The following is a 19324-nucleotide window of genomic DNA, read 5'->3' as shown; positions in this document are numbered from 1 at the left end:
TCAACAACAGTATGGAAATGTAAGCCGAATAAACCCTTTCCTCCCCAACTTGCTTCTTGGTCATGATGTTTGTGCAGGAATAGAAACCCTGACTAAAACAATAGCCAAGAGCCCATACCTCTAATCTATGGATAACAACAGGTTGAGTTCCTAAAATGGACTTCTATGAATGTGGTATAACCCTTGCACAAATGTCCAAACCCTCTAGGCTCCTACAATTGCTAAACTGTTTCAGAACTTCCTTTGAAGACTCAGACAGCAGAAATGCCTAAGATTTCAAATTCTTAGGCCCAGCTCTTTTAGACGTAAGTTTGGTCTTTCATATCCCTCTGTAAGGAATTTTACCTTTATTTCTCTGCTGAGGGTGATGTGAGAGCCCCTGGTCCTTGAAAGTATCTCAACAATCTCAACAACCTACAGAACAGGAAAATGGCTAAGAAATCGTTTTTTTAAATGTTCAGCATCCTCAGACATCAGGGACATGCAAATCTAAACTACATGGAGAGTTCCTCTCACCTCAGCCAGAAGAGCTAAGTTCAAGAAAAACAAATAGGAACAGATGCTAGTGGGGATTGGGGGAAGGAAGGTTCTCGTCCACTGCTAGTGAAGGTGCAAACTGAGACAGCCGCTCAGGAAATCAATGCGGGGCTTCTCAGAAAACTATAAATAGACTTCCACATGACCCAGATTTACCACTTCTGGGCATATATCCAACATCCAACGGGTTCTATATCCTACAACAGAGCTACTAGCTAAGCCACATTCATTTCTGCTTTATTCACAATAACCAGGAAATGGGAGCAGCCTAGATACTCAGCAACTGATAGACGGAGCATGAAAATGGAGTTCGTACACACCCACAGGGGAATTTGATGTTTTTTTTCATTTTCACATCTTAAATTTTCATCTTATGCATATGAGTGTTTTATCTGCATGTAAGTCTGTGCGTCGGATGTATGCCTGGTGCCCGTGGAACTCAGAAGAGAGCACCAGGTCCCCTGAACTCTTAAGTGCTGGGAATCAAACACAGGTCTTCTGCAAGAGCAAGAGGAGTTTATAACCACCATCTCTTCATCTGTAGACTAGAATTTTATTCAATATAAAGAAAAATGAAATTACTAAGCTCACAGGTACATGGAGCTGGAAATAATCATTCCGAGACTGGCAACCCAGACCCAGAAAGACAAACACCATATGTTCTCTCTCCTATGTAGATCCTAGCTTTGAAAGGTCAGAGGGGAGACAGGGAGAGATAGATGGGGGGATAATGCCTTTTTTTTTTTTTTTTGGTTTTTGGATACAGGGTTTCTCTGTATAGCCCTGGCTGTCCTGGAACTCACTTTGTAGACCAGGCTGGCCTCGAACTCAGAAATCCACCTGCCTCTGCCTCCCAGTGCTGGGATTAAAGGCGTGCGCCACCACGCCCGGCTGGGATAATGCCTCTTACAGATGTCACAGGTTATCAATTAAAATGTCCAGCACCAGGGTGTGCAACTTCCCCTGGAGTTGTTGGTCAAGGGAACCCCATAGATTGCCCACACAGTATGGCTATAAACATTGTTCTTGGAAACTTACCAGGACTTTACACTAAGACCACATACTTGAGTCATGAAAAAAGAAATCAAGCTGGCAGTGACCTGGAAGTTTCCTCCCTACAGGTAAGAGTTTACAGAACCAGGAGGTTGCTGGGCAGGGGGGAGGTCAGTCTCACCAAGTTGTGGACTACAAGCTATAGTAATGATGACATAACTACTGCTCTGACATGCCAGCCATTGGTACCATAGTGACATGAAAAGCTGTAGGAGTACCAGCTGCTTTCTAGCTGGGTCTAAGATCTCATCCACAAGGCACATTTGGTACTGTTAACTGAGCGAAGAACCCTTGGCTAGGTAGACGGAACCTACTATTATTTTTCTAAGTGAATCAAACCATTTTCTAAAACCTTATCTTTATATCCACAGATGAGCGCAGCTCTCAACCCCCATCTCATCAGCCAAGCTCCTTTTGGCAGGGGTTGGTGGTTAATATAAAGACTATCGAGTGCTGGTCCCTAAGTGGGACATATACATCACGCTCACTACCCACAAGACTCAGAGATCATGGGAAAGTGACGGAAAGATTGTAAGAGCCAGAGGTTGAAGAGAATCGCTGGACGTGACTGTGCATTTGCACACAGGAATTACCAACAGCTGTGGTTGCATGCACAAGACCTTCATAAGACCAAGACAGTCAAGACCCTAGCATGGCTGGAAGTGGGGCCCACGGCACCTCACCCCTTGCTGAAGTGCTGTTAGCAGTTGACTGCTGCTGAGTGAAGGAGGGTCAGGTTTTCTCTGGAACATGGCCCCCAGTAAGTTGCCTATGTTCTCGAGCATGACTTATACCCATGCACCTAGCTAGACTAGGTGGCCTTTTAAAAACAAGTGCATAAAGCTGGTCATAGTGGCACATGCCTTAAATCTCAGAACTTGGGAGGCAGAAACAGGCAGATCTCTGTGAATTCGAGGCTACCCTGCTCTACAGAGCAAGATCCAAAATAGTCAGGATGACACAGGGAGACCCTGTTGCAAAAAGATAAAAAAAAAATGTAGATTAAGTTAGGAGAGGGACATGGTAGGGGGATTCTGGGAGCAGATTTGAGTAAAACATTGTGTGTATGAAATACTCAAAGACTTTTTTAAAAATTGTAAAGTACTTTGGGTGGGCTCACAGGAGATTAGGATATTTAAGGTTTTGACTATCTGGTTGGAATAAGGAGATATCCTACCACAACTTTTGCAAAGCAAACTTATCTAAGCATAAGTTATAATTGTTCCCAAGACTGTATTCTTTTTTGACTAAAGTATTATTGGTTTATTATATAGTACATGAAGTATTAAAAAATTTTTAATTAATACAGAAAATGGTTTCATAATTCACTAATATGACCAAGCAGACAATGATTCTCCTTAAGAATTTTTGGTTTGGGGTTTATTTTTTTCAAGACAGGGTTTCTCTGTGTAGCCCTGGCTGTCCTGGAACTCACTCTGTAGACCAGGCTGGCCTCAAACTCAGAAATCCCCCTACCTCTGCCTCCCAAGTGCTGGGATTAAAGGCATGTGTCACCACTGCCCAGCAAGTTTTTTTTTTAAGATATGATTTAAAATGTTTTCTTGGGAGTGTGGACTATTAACTATATAAATTATCTGAAAATCAGTTTCTGGGTGCCATTTAGGACTCCAGCAATAAGAATGCCAAGGAAACACATGTCATTGTTCTAATGATCAGTGTTTGGTCTTTAAACATATTAAGATCACTGACAGCAATTCCATCATTTCTGGTAATTTTGTGATATGCATTTGAAATCTCAGAAACAAAATGAAGATACCAAAGGAAAGCTCGCACAATAGGAAAGTCCTTAATACCACCATTGTTTAGGGGAAAACAGAGAAAGAGGTATCTACCAGGGACAGAGAATAAATGTAAGAGAGTCAAAGACAGAGTTCCAGACTGCAGAATGGCTAACAGGGTCAAATACCACTGAAAAAAGAGAGACTAAGGAAGAATAATGTCAAAAAGAGAAAGACTCAAGAGGGAAAAAAAAAAAAAAAAAAAAAAACAGGTCACACAATAAGGAACCTGTCAACAGATGGCCCTGGTCACAAAATTGTATGAAAAGACATGAATGTGAGAAAGGTTATTCGTAAGGATGCGGGTGAGAGAGGAAGAAGGGAGATTTTTTTTAAAAAAGGTAAAGCTAGGTGGATCCCAGCGCTTGGAAAGCAGAGAGAGGCAGATCTCTAAGTTGTAGGCTAGTCTGGTCTACAGAGTGAGTTCCAGAACAGCCAGGGTTACACAGAGAAACCCTGCCTAGGGAAAAAAAAACCCAAAAGATGGAAAGAAAGAAAGAAAGAAAGAAAGATCAGAATACATATACACACACATTTGAAACTGTCAAAGAACAAACACCTAATTTAAAAAAAAAAGTCAAAATAATAAAGTATTTTTAAGGGAGACACAAAGTGGGGGTAAGAAAGGCAAAAATCATACAATCATCTCAATATACTCAGAAAAGGCATTTGATAAAAGCCCAGATCTTTCTTCATAATAAGAATAAATGAGCCAGGCAGTGGTGGCACACGCCTTTAATCCTAGCACTTGGGAGGCAGAAGCAGGAGGATTTCTGAGTTTAAGGCCAGCCTGGTCTACAAAGTGAGTTCCAGGACAGCCAGGGCTATACAGAGAAACCCTGTCTAGAAAAACAAAACAAAACAAAACAAAACAAAAAAGAATTAATGACAGAGTAGGAGTAGAGGAACCAAGTCTCAACACAATAAAACATGTCACTTACATTATATTGTATGGGAGAAAATTCACTATATATCTAACAAAATCAGGAACTGAACAAGGGTGTCCACTTTCACTAATTCACTGTGGTGCTTGAAGTCTTCAATAAGACAAAAAGAGCAATAAGACAAAAAAAAGAAAAGAAAAGGGGGTATAAATGAGAAACGAAGTCAAAGCATTCTTATTTGGCGATGAAATTTCACCAGAAAACTCTTACATCTAATAAACACCTTCAGCGAAGTGAAATAATACAAGATCAACACAAAGATTAGTAGCTTTCCTCTACACCAATAACGAACATTCATGAGACGTGAACACGAGAAAGAGACCATGGAATAATTCCCATTCGCAGCTGCCTTAAAATAAAGAGAGAAGTAAACAAGCTAATGAAATGAACAGGTTTCAAAGAATGAAATATAAGTAACCAATACGCACATAAAAATGGTCAACCTTGTTAAAACGCCATCCCAGAAAGGAGTCGTGTGAGAATTGTGAGGAAACTCCAAGAAAACAAGAAAGGATCCTGTGACCTCGGTTTCCTCAAACACACGAAACTGTTCTTGAGATGTGCTCTCGTGCCCCTCCCAGGTGTATCGGATAGGACCGAGTTTTCCTCAGATTATTCATTACAACTGGCTGTTGGTATCATGTGCCTCCTATTCTTGCCACATGTGGCTTGTCCGTGTGATTATTCAGTTCACTCAAGTGACCTTTCTTACCCCCCAGAGTATAAACTGTCGGATGCTCTGAATAAAGTTACCTATTACACTTCAGCTTGCCTCATTTATTGGCTCCACTCTCCCAGGTACCACCTTTAAACCGGTGACACAGCCTCACCAGCCATCAGAGAAAGAGGATTTTTTGAGTTACAATGAGATTCTGTCTCGTCCCCAGTCAGAGTGACGGTTATTAAGAAATCCTAACCAACACACCAGGTGTGGTGGTGCACGCCTTTAATTCCAGCATTTGGTAATGAGGCAGGTAAACCTCTGTGAGCTCAAGATCAGCTTAAGACTACACAGGGAGTTCCAGGGCTACATGGCAAGACCCTTAGTCTCAAACAAAACAAAAAAACAACAAATTCTGCTGAGAATGTGAGCAAAGGGAACTTTATACACAGCTGGGGGATGTAAACTAAACCAACCACTATGGAAGATTCTCTAAAAACTAAAGCAGTAGGTAGCTTATGGATCAAACTAGATGTCCAAAAATGAAGTAGATAAAGAAAATGTGGCTATGTATATACACAATGGAGTTCTTCACAGCACCAAAGAAGGAAACTATGTTTATAGAAAAATCAATGCACCTGGAAATAATCACACTAAGAGAATTAAGTCAGTCTCAGGACAATCGTATGTCCTGAGAGCATTGTGGTATCTATATTTTATAGAGAGAGATATTATATATGTAGGTATATAGATAGTAAATATATTTAATGTGCTATATATTTACACATATATGTATATATAGATATATAAACAGACAGGTAGATCTAAAATCGTTTATGTAGCAAATCCATAAATGGCATGGAAGTTCTAGAAGAGAAATCTCCTAAAAGGATGAAGGGGACCAATATGAGAGAACAGAGGTGGCGAAGGGAAGAGCAAGGGTCTGCAGTGAATGCTCAACACACATTGGATACTTGTATTAAAATGTCCTCATATAACACAGCACCATGTACAGCAATACACACAATAACACTGTAACATAATAAGCAAACATGACCACAATTTCCAAGAACTCTAGAATATGAAGAGACCGACCTAAGAATGAATATATAAAATTCCCCAAACCTAAGGAAAGAAATGACGTTGGAGCACAAAAGCTGCTCAGAACTCTAAATAGACGCGACCTCACAAGAACCTCTCTTCCACATGTTAAAGATGTTGAAAGAACAAAGAAATATCTCCTCTCAAAAAAACAAACAAACAAACAAAAGGCAAAAATCCTTCCAACCAAGACCGCTTTATCCAGCAAAGTTCTCTTAAAATTGGCGGAAAAATAGACACATCTCCAGAAAGACACAAACTAACTAAAGCCATTCATGGTCACCAAGCAGGAGGGTGGGTGTGTGTGTGTGTGTGTGTGTGTGTGTGTGTTTGTGTGTGTGTAAGTTCACATGTAGGTATGTCCAAGTGTATGAGGAGGCCTGAGGACAGTATCAGGTGTCATTCCTGATTGCACTTACCTTATTTTTGGAGACCACCGTCTCTGTCAACCTGGAGTCCATCAAGTCAGCGACACTGGCTGGTCAGCAAATCCTAGGGATCCCCTGTCTCTGCCTTTCCAGTGCTGAAATCAGAGGCTGTTTTGTGTGGGTTCTGAGAATCCAACAAAATTCCTCATGGGTTTTTTTTTTTTTTTTGATTGTTTGTTTTTTATTTTTGGGTTTTTTCAAGACAGGGTTTCTCCATGTAACCCTGGTTGTCCTAAACTCACTCTGTAGACCAGGCTGGCCTCTAACTCAGAAATCCGCCTGCCTCTGCCCTGAGTACTGGGATTAAAGGCGTGCACCACCACCACCTGGCTACCCCTCAAGTTTATAAAGACTCATCCCATCTCCCCAGCCCACTCCTGAAGGCTATTAGCAGTCTCCTCACAGCAGGGAAAAAGGCAAGGAAGGAGCCTGAAACCAAAATGGTTTTCCAAAAATTTCAGGAATTTTTATTTTTAAAATTCATGTTTAATAAACAGTATTCCAAGGCAAAAATAATAATAACACACGTAAATTATAAATACAAAAAAGTCTTCAAAGTACATAAAACATGATACAAAACCATCTTCACATATACAAAGTTCAGCAAGGAAAGGGCCGCAAGTGGTCATCCAGGCCACCAGGGCCCAGGCCAGGCCTTTGAGGTCAGCCTTGAGAGCTGCAGTGTGAGCCACAGCCTTCTCCTTGGAGTTACTGTGTCTTTCTCTCCACTTGAAGACTAAAGACCAACCAAGACTTTAAAAACTGATGCTTACTGTTTCACTTCAGTAGCCCAGCTACAGAACAGATAAGCCACTAATGTTATCTGAAAATCAAAGCTTGGTTTATTCTCAGCAAGTTCTGAGCAAGACATACTTCTTCAAATATTTGCTTTATAAAACTGAGATTTTTCACATATCACATTGGCTTAAATCACAGTAAGTATGTAAAGGAGTTCCTCAATCTAACAAACAAAAAAGGTTAAAAAAAAAAAAAAAAAAAAAACTTCCTTAACCCTATACAAGATTTTGTTCACCTATTTACAGCTCCTAAAAATGCCCTGTGGGGATAGCTAACCTAAAATCCACCTAAGGGCTGGTCATGTACCCAATGGTGGAGTGCCCGTCTAGTGTGCGCAAGGATCTGGTTTCAATCTTCAGCACCATAAAGAAGTAAATGGAAAACACGGGTGCGCCTCACTCCCCCTGCCCACACCACAGCTGGCAGTATGCAGCAACAACAGAAACAGCTTCACTGACTGTCAACTGTTAATGCTGGGACACATTAATTCCTACTGCAAAATGAAGGTATTTCATTGTTTATTTTCTATGAAAACTACATCTACTACTAATTTATCTCTATTGTCCTTAGCAATAGTTCAGAGAACAGTGATTAAACTTAAGCTTCAATTATAGATCCTAAAAGAAGATTGAAAACAAAACTAGATATTGGTGTTGCAAAGCTTTTTCTGCATCAAAAGACACCCCTACTAGCTACTTAGGAGTCTGATGCAGGAGGATCACAATCACTGCATAATACAATGAGCTCTCATTTCCCAGGAAGACATGGGCAATCAGGAGGTTGGGGGAACGACTCTTGAAAGTCATAAAGAGAACAGCACTGGTGATGTACAGGTAAAAGGGGAAGTATGTGTTACTACTGTGCACGTCATTGGCTTACTAACACCTAACCATGGAGAAGTTAAAAGAGGTCAAGCTCAGTCAAGTAGTAAGCATAAAACTAAGAGAGACAGTTGGTGTTGGCACACGCCTTCAATCCCAGAACTCAGGAGGTAGAGAGGCAGGCCGATCTCTGAGTTCAAGGCTAGCCTGGTGTACATGTTGAGTGCCAAGAGAGCCAGGACTACATAAACCCTGTCTTTAAAGACAAAACAACGGAGAGAGTGCAAGGTGGTTGGTGCCCAGTTCAAAGACACTGACAACCAGAGTCCAGCTAAACACAGAGCTATCATCTGCTACAGAGAGAAATCTCCCTAACACATGACTAGCTCAGAGAAAGAACTGTTGAAAACCAACACTCACTGAGTTATCAAAAGAAATGTTGCAGACTGCACACCATGACACAATATCTTAAAGCAAATTTAAAGAGTGTAAATAAGCAACATGATTTATTTGGAAAACCATACCTCCTGGGGGTAAGTGTGGTTCAGAAAACTGACCACTGTTACCTTGCGACACAGCCTGTATAATGACAGCATCAACCTATAGAATGCCTTCAAACGATTCTCACTAATTTTGCCAACCAATTTGAATGCATCAAGGAATTTACCAATAACGTAACAAGGTACATATTTACATTTCATTTGCATGTTAAGGACAAACTGTTAATAACGATGATGACTATATTTAAAAAAATAGAGTAAAAGTATGTTCATTTGTGGAGATATACTATGATTCATCCAGCTATACACAGCACTGACCCAGCTGTAAACACTTTTGTAATGTTTGCAATACTGCAGTACAATTCACAGCTTTATAAAAAGTTGATATACAGAGTTTCTATTTTTTTTTTCCAATTCAGACTTAAGGAGCTGAACTACATTAATGTTTAGCCATTTTACTCTAAAACCTGTAAAATATATAAAATACCAAGATTATCGACAGTCACATAGGTTCTGAAGTCAGGGGACACGTGGATTTTCTTGAGGTTTGTTCCATTTGTGTAGAAGGTCTGTGAGGATTCCCCAGTGGCAACATTCCACCACTGTTGAGAGAAAAGGAGAACTTTTGTTAGACTGGTAATCCCACTGCATGGTAATTTGTAAAGCCAGCTTCATCCTTTAGTGACTATTCCTGATTCTTAAGCCGAGCAGTAAGCAGGAATGACACCTGAGCAGGATTCCTGCTGATGATGGTACCGGTGGTTCAGCCTTGTTGATTAGCCCTGGTAATGACCTCACGGCCAAGTCTGCAGGGCCACTGCAAGGCATTCCGGAGAAACAGCCACCAGAGAGCTGGTTACACGGAGAGCACTGTGGAGGGTCTTCTCCATAGAGTGGGCACATGACTGCTTCTCATCACTAAAGACACCCTCTATAGCCAGGGACAGTTCTCCTGCAGATGCCCAGACTCTTCACAGTACAAAGAAAGACAACGGTCTTCCCAGGGAAGCTCTTTCATCAGGAGTGACATAGGCTATTTATGTGACAATCTATGCTGAATGCTGATCACATCAAATGAAGCAGGTGCTGCGACCACATCCTTCCCTTTCCATCACTGAATCCATCAAGAGTCTAACACGGCTTTTATCAAATGGTGTTCACAAAACTTACTGTCCTGCCTCAGAGCTAAACTGAGGGCAAGAGACAAAGCATGTAAACGTGGTTTAAAAAGGTGTACAGCGCGCCAAGAGCCTGAGCATCACAGCCAGACCAGTGTGCTCACAGATGTGCTCGGGACAAAGCCTGGCCTGCCACAACGGAGCCTTGCCCACGGGCCTAGGCTTCGCATTTGTCTGTGCCCTTTGTAGTAGAACCTGGTAAAGCATATATAGCACCGAGTTTGGTAAAGCTCACTAACGCAGCACGCACCTCCCGAAACTGCACTCTAACCGAAAGCAGAAGACCACGGCCAGCCCGAGGAGACAGCACTCACTTTCAGAGACTAAGGCTTGGGGAGTTCATCTCCTGTATACCCAAGTGCCTCACTTTAGGGAACCTGGGCTCCAGAGAGAATCAAGACTCAGGGGACAGTGGAAGTGGATAGCAAAAGTGGAACAGTTTCCACTCTCAAATGCAGTTTCCCCAACACACACACACACACACACACACACACACATGCACGCATGCACACCATTAAAAAGGACTGCTTTACCTGGAAACACTACAGTAGCCACTGGAACAGTATGGACTGGAAGTACACGGTTTCATAATAGCAGCTAACCCAGGGTTTTCAGGGTAATGAATTACTCAATGATTCTGCAGCTGTACATACATGCTATCAGAGATTTATCCTAAATCACGAAATGTGAAACTCCAAGCCCGATCCTTACGTAAACTGGGCACTTAATGCAATAATGATACATCAGAGCAAGTCTATCAGCTGTAACACACAAGAATATCTGATGCTGATAGCAGAAGAAGCCCAAGCATGCCTAGAAACAAAATGTATATAAATACTATCTATACTATTACCCTTACTCCTATCTTGTAGACAAAATCACTAAGGCAAACAGAGGTAAACCTAGTGAGTGGCAGAGCTGGGATCTGAACTCGGGCAGTCTGTCCCCAGACCCACTCCTCCATCATGACAGTGTTCTTCTGCCTCTGAGTATAAAAATGCCTTCATTATGACTATGTGTTCCACAGCTAAATCTGCCTTTGCCTTCAGGTGTATGAGTTATTATTAGCTTGTCATTCCAGCAGTCTAAGTGATAATGTGTTTTCATTTATAGTAATTTTGAAAGGTAAGAACATTTTAGCTAGTAGACACCTATTTTATCTTGTAGGCACTCAACTTACAGTGCTCCAACTTTAAAGTAAACAGACCCAAAAGGCCCAATTTCTTGGCCACTCCAGCTGCTGTTTCTCCTTATTCCTAATTTGTTCTGAGCCTTTGGATGGTCTCATTAGCATGGTGGGTAGATGCAGGCTGGGTTCTAACATAATTAGTTTAACTATGCTAGTAATCAAACCAGAAGGCAAAACACTGATTGTCACTTCATACACAGACTACACATATAGCCGATAGCTTCTTCCAGCCTCAAGACACAGCCTTTACAGTGCCGTAGCAGATCCATCCTGCTACGTTATTTCAAGGTTTGCCAAGAACTCTGAAAAGCTGCTCTTGATCTTCATAATATCTTAAAAGCCAGAGCATTATATGGGGCATTCTACAGAGCCCAGAGAATACAAAAGCTCGGTGTCATAGCTGGGCAGTTAATCTGTTAGCAGCAAAGGACTTTCAGCGTCTAACACAAAGACAACAGCATCTCTCCTCTAAGCACCATCCTCAGAGCTCAGAGTTTTTATCTTTACACTAATAGGGGACAAGAGGCACTAATAGTCCAGGAACTCTTGATGACTAAACGAAAGTGTGCCCCAAATGGTATACATTAATACAACATTATGAGACTTTTATTTCCAATGCAGGCTGTAGAGGTATCATTTCACACATTAAAAACACTCCCTCACTTATCTTTTATAAGCTGGATATTTATGTTGAATAAAACTGCAATAATGTGGGACCCCCATAACCAAAGACTCCACTCAAACACAGCTGAGCATCCACATTGTGAGATAATGAGAACCATCTTCACCAGACTGTTTTCAGTAAACGTCAGCCAACTCACGAAATCTTATGGGATCTTTGTAAGTGACAAAGCTTACGGCATGCCCAAGTGGCCAGCATAATGGATGGCATCCTTCTCACCCCTTTCACAAGCGACCTGTCCCTTGCTCTCCACTGTGCCTCCACTTTGCTCTTGCAAACTTCTCTCAGGCTCCTCCCACTCCTTAAGGACTCTATTTCCCATTTGTTTCCTGTATGGAACATTAGCCACCACTGGGAAGGAACAAGCCTTAAATATGTGCCAACAGCACACAACAGGCACTAAACGCCACCTTGCTGAATGGATAAATGGGCCAATAAATGACCCTGGTGTCCGATAACATGTGTAAGCCTTGGCCTCGCAGTCACTACTGAGTATGCAGAAGCCAGCTTATTAGAGACAACTGAAGAAGCACAAGACCTGCTGTGAGACTTGGATCTCATAGTTACGAATTACAACGTTTTAGGGAAGTTCTAACCGTCATGAAAATCACTTTTGCTACAACCCAAAGGTAGTAAAACTTTAGCACCATAAAGCTGATTAGTGGGCTGACAGAAATAAAACTCTGCAGATTATAAATTAATTTGCTGGTACTATTACTATCAAGAAATAAAAATCCACAAATACATTTTCTAAATAATTCCAACCAAAATATTTACTAGTGAGTGCCATGATAGATGAAGATGGGTCGTGTAGTGAGAGAAAGAGAGCTGGAAGAAGAGAGCTCTCACATGGCTACCGCCATTACCGAAGACTCTGAGACCTAGACAAAGTAGCCTTGCAGATGTCAGCGTCACCACTGCCAAGTCGGGGTGACAACAACGCCTCTTCTACTCTGCCAGGCTATAGGAAACCCAACTGAAGAACAGGACGTGAGAACCACTTAGCTATGATGCCGACTCCTACCTTGAGATATCCTCCAGCAGAGACAAGCGTTTTACTGTCGGGAGAGAAGCACACATCCGTTACCCAGCCGCCGTGGGTAGCAGTTCCTTCCTCCACCGAGATGGGAGCACACAGATGAAGAAGCTGGCCATCTGACACATTCCATATCTGCATAAACATAATGCATCATTCATTAACAAGGTAATAACCCTTGAGGTTTACAGGTTTCAAAGCATACATACACATCATCTGTGATAGATCTGGAAATCTTTCTTTAAGAACAAAAAGAATGATGTGCTAGAGCAGAATGCTATCAGTTTCCAAAGAATTGAGAGAGAAGCTCAGGCATGGTGGCACACGCCCGATTTCTGCTGCTCAGGAGGCTGACGCAGAAAGAGTTTGAGTTCAAATGACAAATAATATGATGAGGCCCTGTATTCAAAAACTAAAAAGTAAAGGGGGGCTATCATTGAAATTCTATGCAATATGTGAATAAGACAGATCAAAAATTATAGTGCTATTCCTGTAAAAACCCAACAGAATCTCTACTCCTGCAAGTCCAAACTCTCATATTCCTCTCCATTTCATACCTACTCTTCTGCCAGCTTGAATGCCTCCACTTCAAAGCAAACAAAAACAAGAAACCCACCACCAGAAATAAAAATACTCTCCTCAAAAACACTGCTTACCAAGGCTGCAGAGATGGCTCAGCAATTAAAAGTACAGATGCTCTTCCAGAGGACCCAGGTTCAATTCCCAGCACCCACCTAGTAGCTCACAACCATCTACAATTCCAATGCCAGGAGATCAGACACCCCTCAAATATCCAGGTATAGTGTAAGCCTCAGTCCAAAGAGGACTGTAACAAACCCAAGAAGAAATGCTGACTAAAAAGATCTCTACTTTAAACAATGAGAAAAAGTAGAATTTGCAATTCATTTATGACCCAGTGGTTTACAAAATAATTAATACAAATCATTCACAAACTAACAGCAGAGAACCAAATATAAATATCTACTCACATAAGTATAAAATATCTACCTAACACTTTTTATTTTTTTTTTTTATTTTTTTATTTTTTTTTGAGACAGATCTTACTAGCCCTGGCTGGCCTGGAACTCATTTTATGTGGACCAGGCTGGCTTCAAAATCAGAGATGCACCTGCCTCTGCCTTCAGAGTGTTAGGACTAAATGTGTGCACCAACACAGCACCTGATGTATCTAACTGTAAAATGCAATCTTTCCTGGGGTGAATGAGGTAGCTATGAATACAATGTGCACAAGAAACAGAGCAAAGAATGTTCCATCCAACCAAAACCCCAGGACCTGTGCATTCCTCCCATTAAAAGAGGTCTCCAGGGTTAAGCTGCTATAATCCCAGCTAAAACAGGAAGATCTGGAGTCAGGTCAAGCAAGGATGAGTGTGAGTTAAGGCCAATCTAAGCTATACTGCAAGACTTTCCTTCAAAACCCATCAAGTGACCAACCTGAGTGTGGGGAAGAATGTCCCCACAAGCTAAAAGGGAAATGCTACCTCAGTCAGCACACACCCTACCCTGATTTCTCCATTGTCATCTCCAGTTGCCAACAGGATGCCATCCATCGAGAAGGCAGAGCAGCGGACACAGCCATTATGGCCCTTTAGCTCATGAAGAGGGGAAAGGAGGTCAAAACTCCAGATCTGCAAGGCAATTAGGATTGTTTAGGGATGGTCAATACACTCTAAACGTCTCTAAGGCCTGCCCTGGTGCTACACAGACAAAAAGGCATTCACTTGCAAGTGAAAACCTTTGGTGGTGTAAGCTTTCACAAGATGCCCAGTCTCTAACCTGCAACCTTGTCAACTTTGGGATTTCCCTTTAATTAATTACTCAAGTTAAATGTAGCTCAAGGACCAGAGTTAGCTTTCTTACCTTCATACTAATGTTTAAAAGGAGGAACAGAGAATCAGTTAAGAACAGCTTAGGGGTGAGGCAGATGGTCCACCCTACTGAATCCTTGTGACCTCCAACAGCTCAGTCTCTCTAACTTCAGTTTCTGCACTTGTAAAATGATTCCCATGATGTGATGATTAAATGAGATTACAAAGGACCAAATGCTGGCACAGGACATAACACACAGGCAAAGCTCTTTAAAGGCTAGTCACCACACTGCCCTACAATATTATTGCTGGACAAATGCTATCTTTTGGTGGGAAAGGGGGGAGAGAGAGGGGAGACAGGGCCCAGGCTGGCTTTGAGCTCACAGAGATCTTCTGGTCTCAAAAGCACTGAACTACCAGACCTGGCTTGCTGTCTTCCCCCCATGCCCCCAATATTCTCTCTGTCGTTCTGTTATTATCATTCAGCCAGGCCCCGCTGAAAATGACCATGTTCCAGGCACTCCCAACTAAGAACTTACAGTGTGAGACGAAGTAGACATAGTCCCTCCTTTCCTTGACATTTACAGTTAATCTAGAAAGTAGGCTCAGGAATACTTGGTGAGCACCTGAAATGCTCCAAAGAGCACAAATAAAACGTCACGAAAGCTCTGAAGGCAGAGCAGCTAACTCGGCCTGAGAGTCGGGAAAGGCTTCACTGACCACTGAGCCAACCAGGTCTAAGATGGCAGTGAGGACAGGCAGAAACAGGGAATGGCTGAAAAGAAAGGCAGTGATGGGTCATAGAGCTCGCTCGCTCGCTCGCTCGCTCGCTCGCTCCGCTCGTTCACACAGCAGCACGTGCTGGGGGTTTCAAGCAGCCCTAAGTGGTTGCAGGGAGGATAAAGTGAAGGAGGTGCCTACCAGTCAGTGGGCGTGGCCTTTGGGAACAAGGATGAGCAGATGGAACTAAAGCACTGAGCCATGAACAAAAGCTCCAAAGACAGCTAGGTAACAATGCCATTAACAAGGATGGAGGGACAGAGAAGGCAATGCAGTGCTGAGAGTCCCCAAGCCAGAAGCACTTCAGAGGTGTCCACTCATACCGAGTAAAGACTGTCTGCTCGCATCCCTGTTGGTTGCTTTTATTGCATATAATGTACACCAGAAATTCAATCTGAGTAGTAATAAATAAAAAGTAATCTTTTCCTTTTTTAAAAATACTTTAAGAATTAAGGAATTAAGAATTTGAGAAATTTAAGAATCATTTCTTAATTCTCCCATAAGGAAGAATCAGAATTACTAAACATTATTCATTTAAACAGCAAGTGAGTGCTAACTAACGGGCATCCTCCAATAGTATGTGACCTAGGACAGCTCACGGTCCTCTAGCTTCAGTTTCTGTATATGTAGGGACAATGACACCTACATTCACCTCTATACTGCAGGGACAATGACACCTAGATACTCCTCTATACTGCAGGGACAATGACACCTATATACTTCTATATACTGCAGGAACAATGACAGCTATATACTTCTATATACTGCAGGAACAATGACACCTATGATGTGATCAAGTAAGATCTGATGGAGTGAAATTCTTAGTGCTGCACATCCTAAAATATGATACATGTAGGAGTGGATCAGTCGGAGCACTAGCCTCACCAGCCGGACAACCCAACTGCCTGGAAAAGGCTCATGTGGTGGCCTGCATCTGCAGCTACGGTATCCCTAAGACAGGGGGGTTGGAGACAGGAAAACCAGCTGGAAGCCTCTGGTCTGGAGCACACAGCAGGCAAAGGCAGCAGAAACAATGAGAAGCCCTGCCTCGGCAAGGTGGGCGCAAACCCCACTCCCAGCAGCTGTCCTCTGGCCTGTACACATGCACAGTGACTCATGAAAGTACCCCCCCCCCGTTACATACACACAAAGATAATAAACAAATTCTTAAAAACACACGATACAGACATGTAAACCAAGTCTGTGACTATCCTGCCTTATACATTGTTTGGACTCATAATAATAACCAGTACTGTGGGTTTTACACATAGACACTTCACGTGACTAACTGACCTTGGCAGTCTTATCAGCAGAGGTAGATGAAAACTTGGTCGCATCAGAAGAGATAGCACAGGAAAGCACTGTGCCCTGGTGACAAGTAAAGTCTCTTTCTATTCTTCCGGTAATGACATTCCACACCTTAGGGGGGGAAAGGTTAGGTGAAACTTTTAAGAACATTTTTTATCATGCATGATGGAACACAACTGTAGCACCCAAGATAAGGGGGAGCAGAAACGGGGGGACAAGAAGTTCAAGATAACCTGGGCTACCTAGGACTTCAAGAAAACAGGATGGGGGTGTCACTTACTGGTAGAATACTTGTTTAGTGTGTGCAAAGCCCTAGGTTTGATGCCTAGAATCATAAAACAAGGAGAGGGGAGGAGAAGGGAAGGAAGGACACCTTGAACAGAGAAGACTCAGTGAGAGGGGACTAAAACGGCTCAGCGGTCGAGAGCACTGGCCACTTTCCCAGAGGAGCCAGGTTTGGTTTCCAGCACCTACACAAGGTGGCTCACAACCATCTCTCTCCAGTTCTAGGAGATCCAATGATTTTGGCTTCCATGGGTACTACATGCATGAGGTGCACAGACATACATGCAAGCAAAACACCCATACAAATAAAAAGTTTTAAAAGAACAAAATAAGCTTCAAAACATACCCAAAAAAACAAGTTCTAGAACAGTAGCTATTCTGATCGCTTAAGCTTCCTTTATCATAAATGCTTACAAACATATAACAGATGAAGGTGACCACACTGAATAGAAAACAGGCACAATACTGATTTTTTTCATTTAATTACTTAACATTCATGTGCTTTAAAGCTGTGCTTTAATTACTGCAACATCAGAGTGTTTTCTCTAAAAGCACAATCTGGGGGCTGGGTATGGTGGTGCACATGCCTTTAGTCCCAGAAACTCAGGAGGCAGGTGGATCTCTGTAAGTTCAAGACCAGCCTGATCTACATATTAAGTTCCAGACCCACCAGGGTTATATAGTGAGACCCTGCTCCAAAATAACATACATATACATATATGCATACATACATACATGTATACATACATACATACATTCAAATCTGGTATTTGGGTCTGGAAAGGCGGCCTACGAACTAAGATCACTAACTGTTCTTCAAGAGAACCTAGGTTCAGTTCTCAGCACCCGCTCAAAAGTATCTGTAATTCCAGTTCCAGAGGATCCGATGGTCTTTGCTCTTTCCCGACCTCTGAGGACACCAACCACACACACACACACACACACACACACAGGGTCCACAGACAGATTCATGCAAGTCACACACCCATACTCATAGTAAAAATAAATAAATAAATAAACCTAAAGGATATTTTCAAAATAGTCTAAAAGACAACAACAAAACATTTTCTTTAAATCTGGTATGCAAATTACCTTCACCGTTCCATCAAATGACCAAGAAAGCAATCTTGAATCTTTGAGGAGCCTGAAGTCCTTTACTGTTTCCTGATGGGCTTGCAAAAATACATAGTCCTCTGTCTGCCAATTCCATACCTTAATATCAAAGAAATAAGTCTGTTACAACCTCCCCCAGTAACATCCCACTGGAAAGAGTATGTAGTCTATTCTCTAGTCTTTTATCATCACAGTGTTTCAAACAGAGAAGGAACAAAGAATACTGTCTCCGTGTTCCACAAAGAGAAAAAGTTGAAGTTAATTAGCTTGATACGGGGGGAGGGGGCAAAATAAAACACTTCCCTCCTAAATAAAATTTGTTTTCTTCAGTTGCTTAGAGAGTAGTTAATTAAACCACAAGATAGAAAAAAAAATCTACAATATGCCAGTGAGCTCACCATCTGATTAAATTTTCCAGAGAAAACTATCCCAATTATGTAGCTGCAGATTTGCAAGCCTGCACATCAGGTAATGCTGCAGACTGTTGCCAGGAAAACAGTTCTCCCGCCCAAAAAGGTCAGTGAGCCAGAGACGTGTGACAACGGGTCACGGGGCTTCTGAGCTGCCCAAGTCGGAGATAGCCCTTAACGGAGTCTCAGTGTCCAAGAAGAAGCGGAAGGCACTGTAATTCACATGTGGCTCGGGGAAGACACTCTTAGCCACGTGAGAGAGAGGGAAGAATTGAAGCAGTGCCAGCAACTGGGACAAAATAACAAACACCAACAGCTGAGACACAGCAGTGAACAGAAATTTCTATGTCGTGTCAATATGCGGAACGTCCATTACTAAATCAAAGCAACAGTGTTTGTCGGCTTTTAAATTCTTAACTTTGATTAATTTAATAAACATGTTTCCAAGTCAGGCAAATGTGAATCAAACAAGGGCCTACCGTGAATAGACCTAAGAAATGAGACATATAAAAAAAAACATCTGTCACCAAGATATTAACTACTGAAGCAAAAGTATTGTGAAATTCAAAATAGTGATGGCTTCAACACTATTTGGTAGAGGCCATGGCTCAAAGAAGTTGGGGTGGGAAAGAGAGCTCAGCAGTTAAGAGCAATGGCTGCTTTTTGCAGAGGACGGGATAGAAAGGATCAGGCAGACAGTTCAAGAAAGGCACCTATCATTCACTCAAGACTCTTAGGGTCTAACTAAATCCCCAAAGTAACAAGGGAGTTGATCAGGATATGAAGGCCCTACCTTCGTTCATATGATTGGTCCTCTATTTATTATTATTATTATCTTATTGGATATTTGCTTTATTTACATTTCAAATGTT

At 42.0% G+C, this 19324-nt stretch overlaps 1 protein-coding gene across 2 annotated transcripts in view; it reads right to left on the bottom strand.

The window, feature by feature from the left end:
- Positions 1-7317: 7317 nt before the first annotated feature.
- The window catches only part of Apaf1 (apoptotic peptidase activating factor 1), an 87264-nt gene continuing 75257 nt past the window's right edge, over positions 7318-19324 (bottom strand). Inside the window, exons 23-27 of one of the 2 annotated variants that reach the window (XM_021205503.2) lie at positions 18022-18141; positions 16630-16755; positions 14251-14376; positions 12716-12862; positions 7318-9244 (exon numbers count right to left, since the gene is read on the bottom strand). In XM_021205503.2, the coding sequence (XP_021061162.1) occupies positions 9098-9244; positions 12716-12862; positions 14251-14376; positions 16630-16755; positions 18022-18141 (666 nt within the window). In that variant the 3' untranslated portion in view covers positions 7318-9097. The remainder of the gene's footprint in view (positions 9245-12715; positions 12863-14250; positions 14377-16629; positions 16756-18021; positions 18142-19324) is intronic. The other variant, XM_029542239.1, reaches the window with a different exon arrangement.

This window comes from Mus pahari, chromosome 9 (assembly GCF_900095145.1).
Source record: "Mus pahari chromosome 9, PAHARI_EIJ_v1.1, whole genome shotgun sequence".
In the NCBI taxonomy this organism is placed as follows: Eukaryota; Metazoa; Chordata; class Mammalia; order Rodentia; family Muridae; genus Mus; species Mus pahari.
This window is presented reverse-complemented; position numbering and strand designations above follow the sequence as displayed.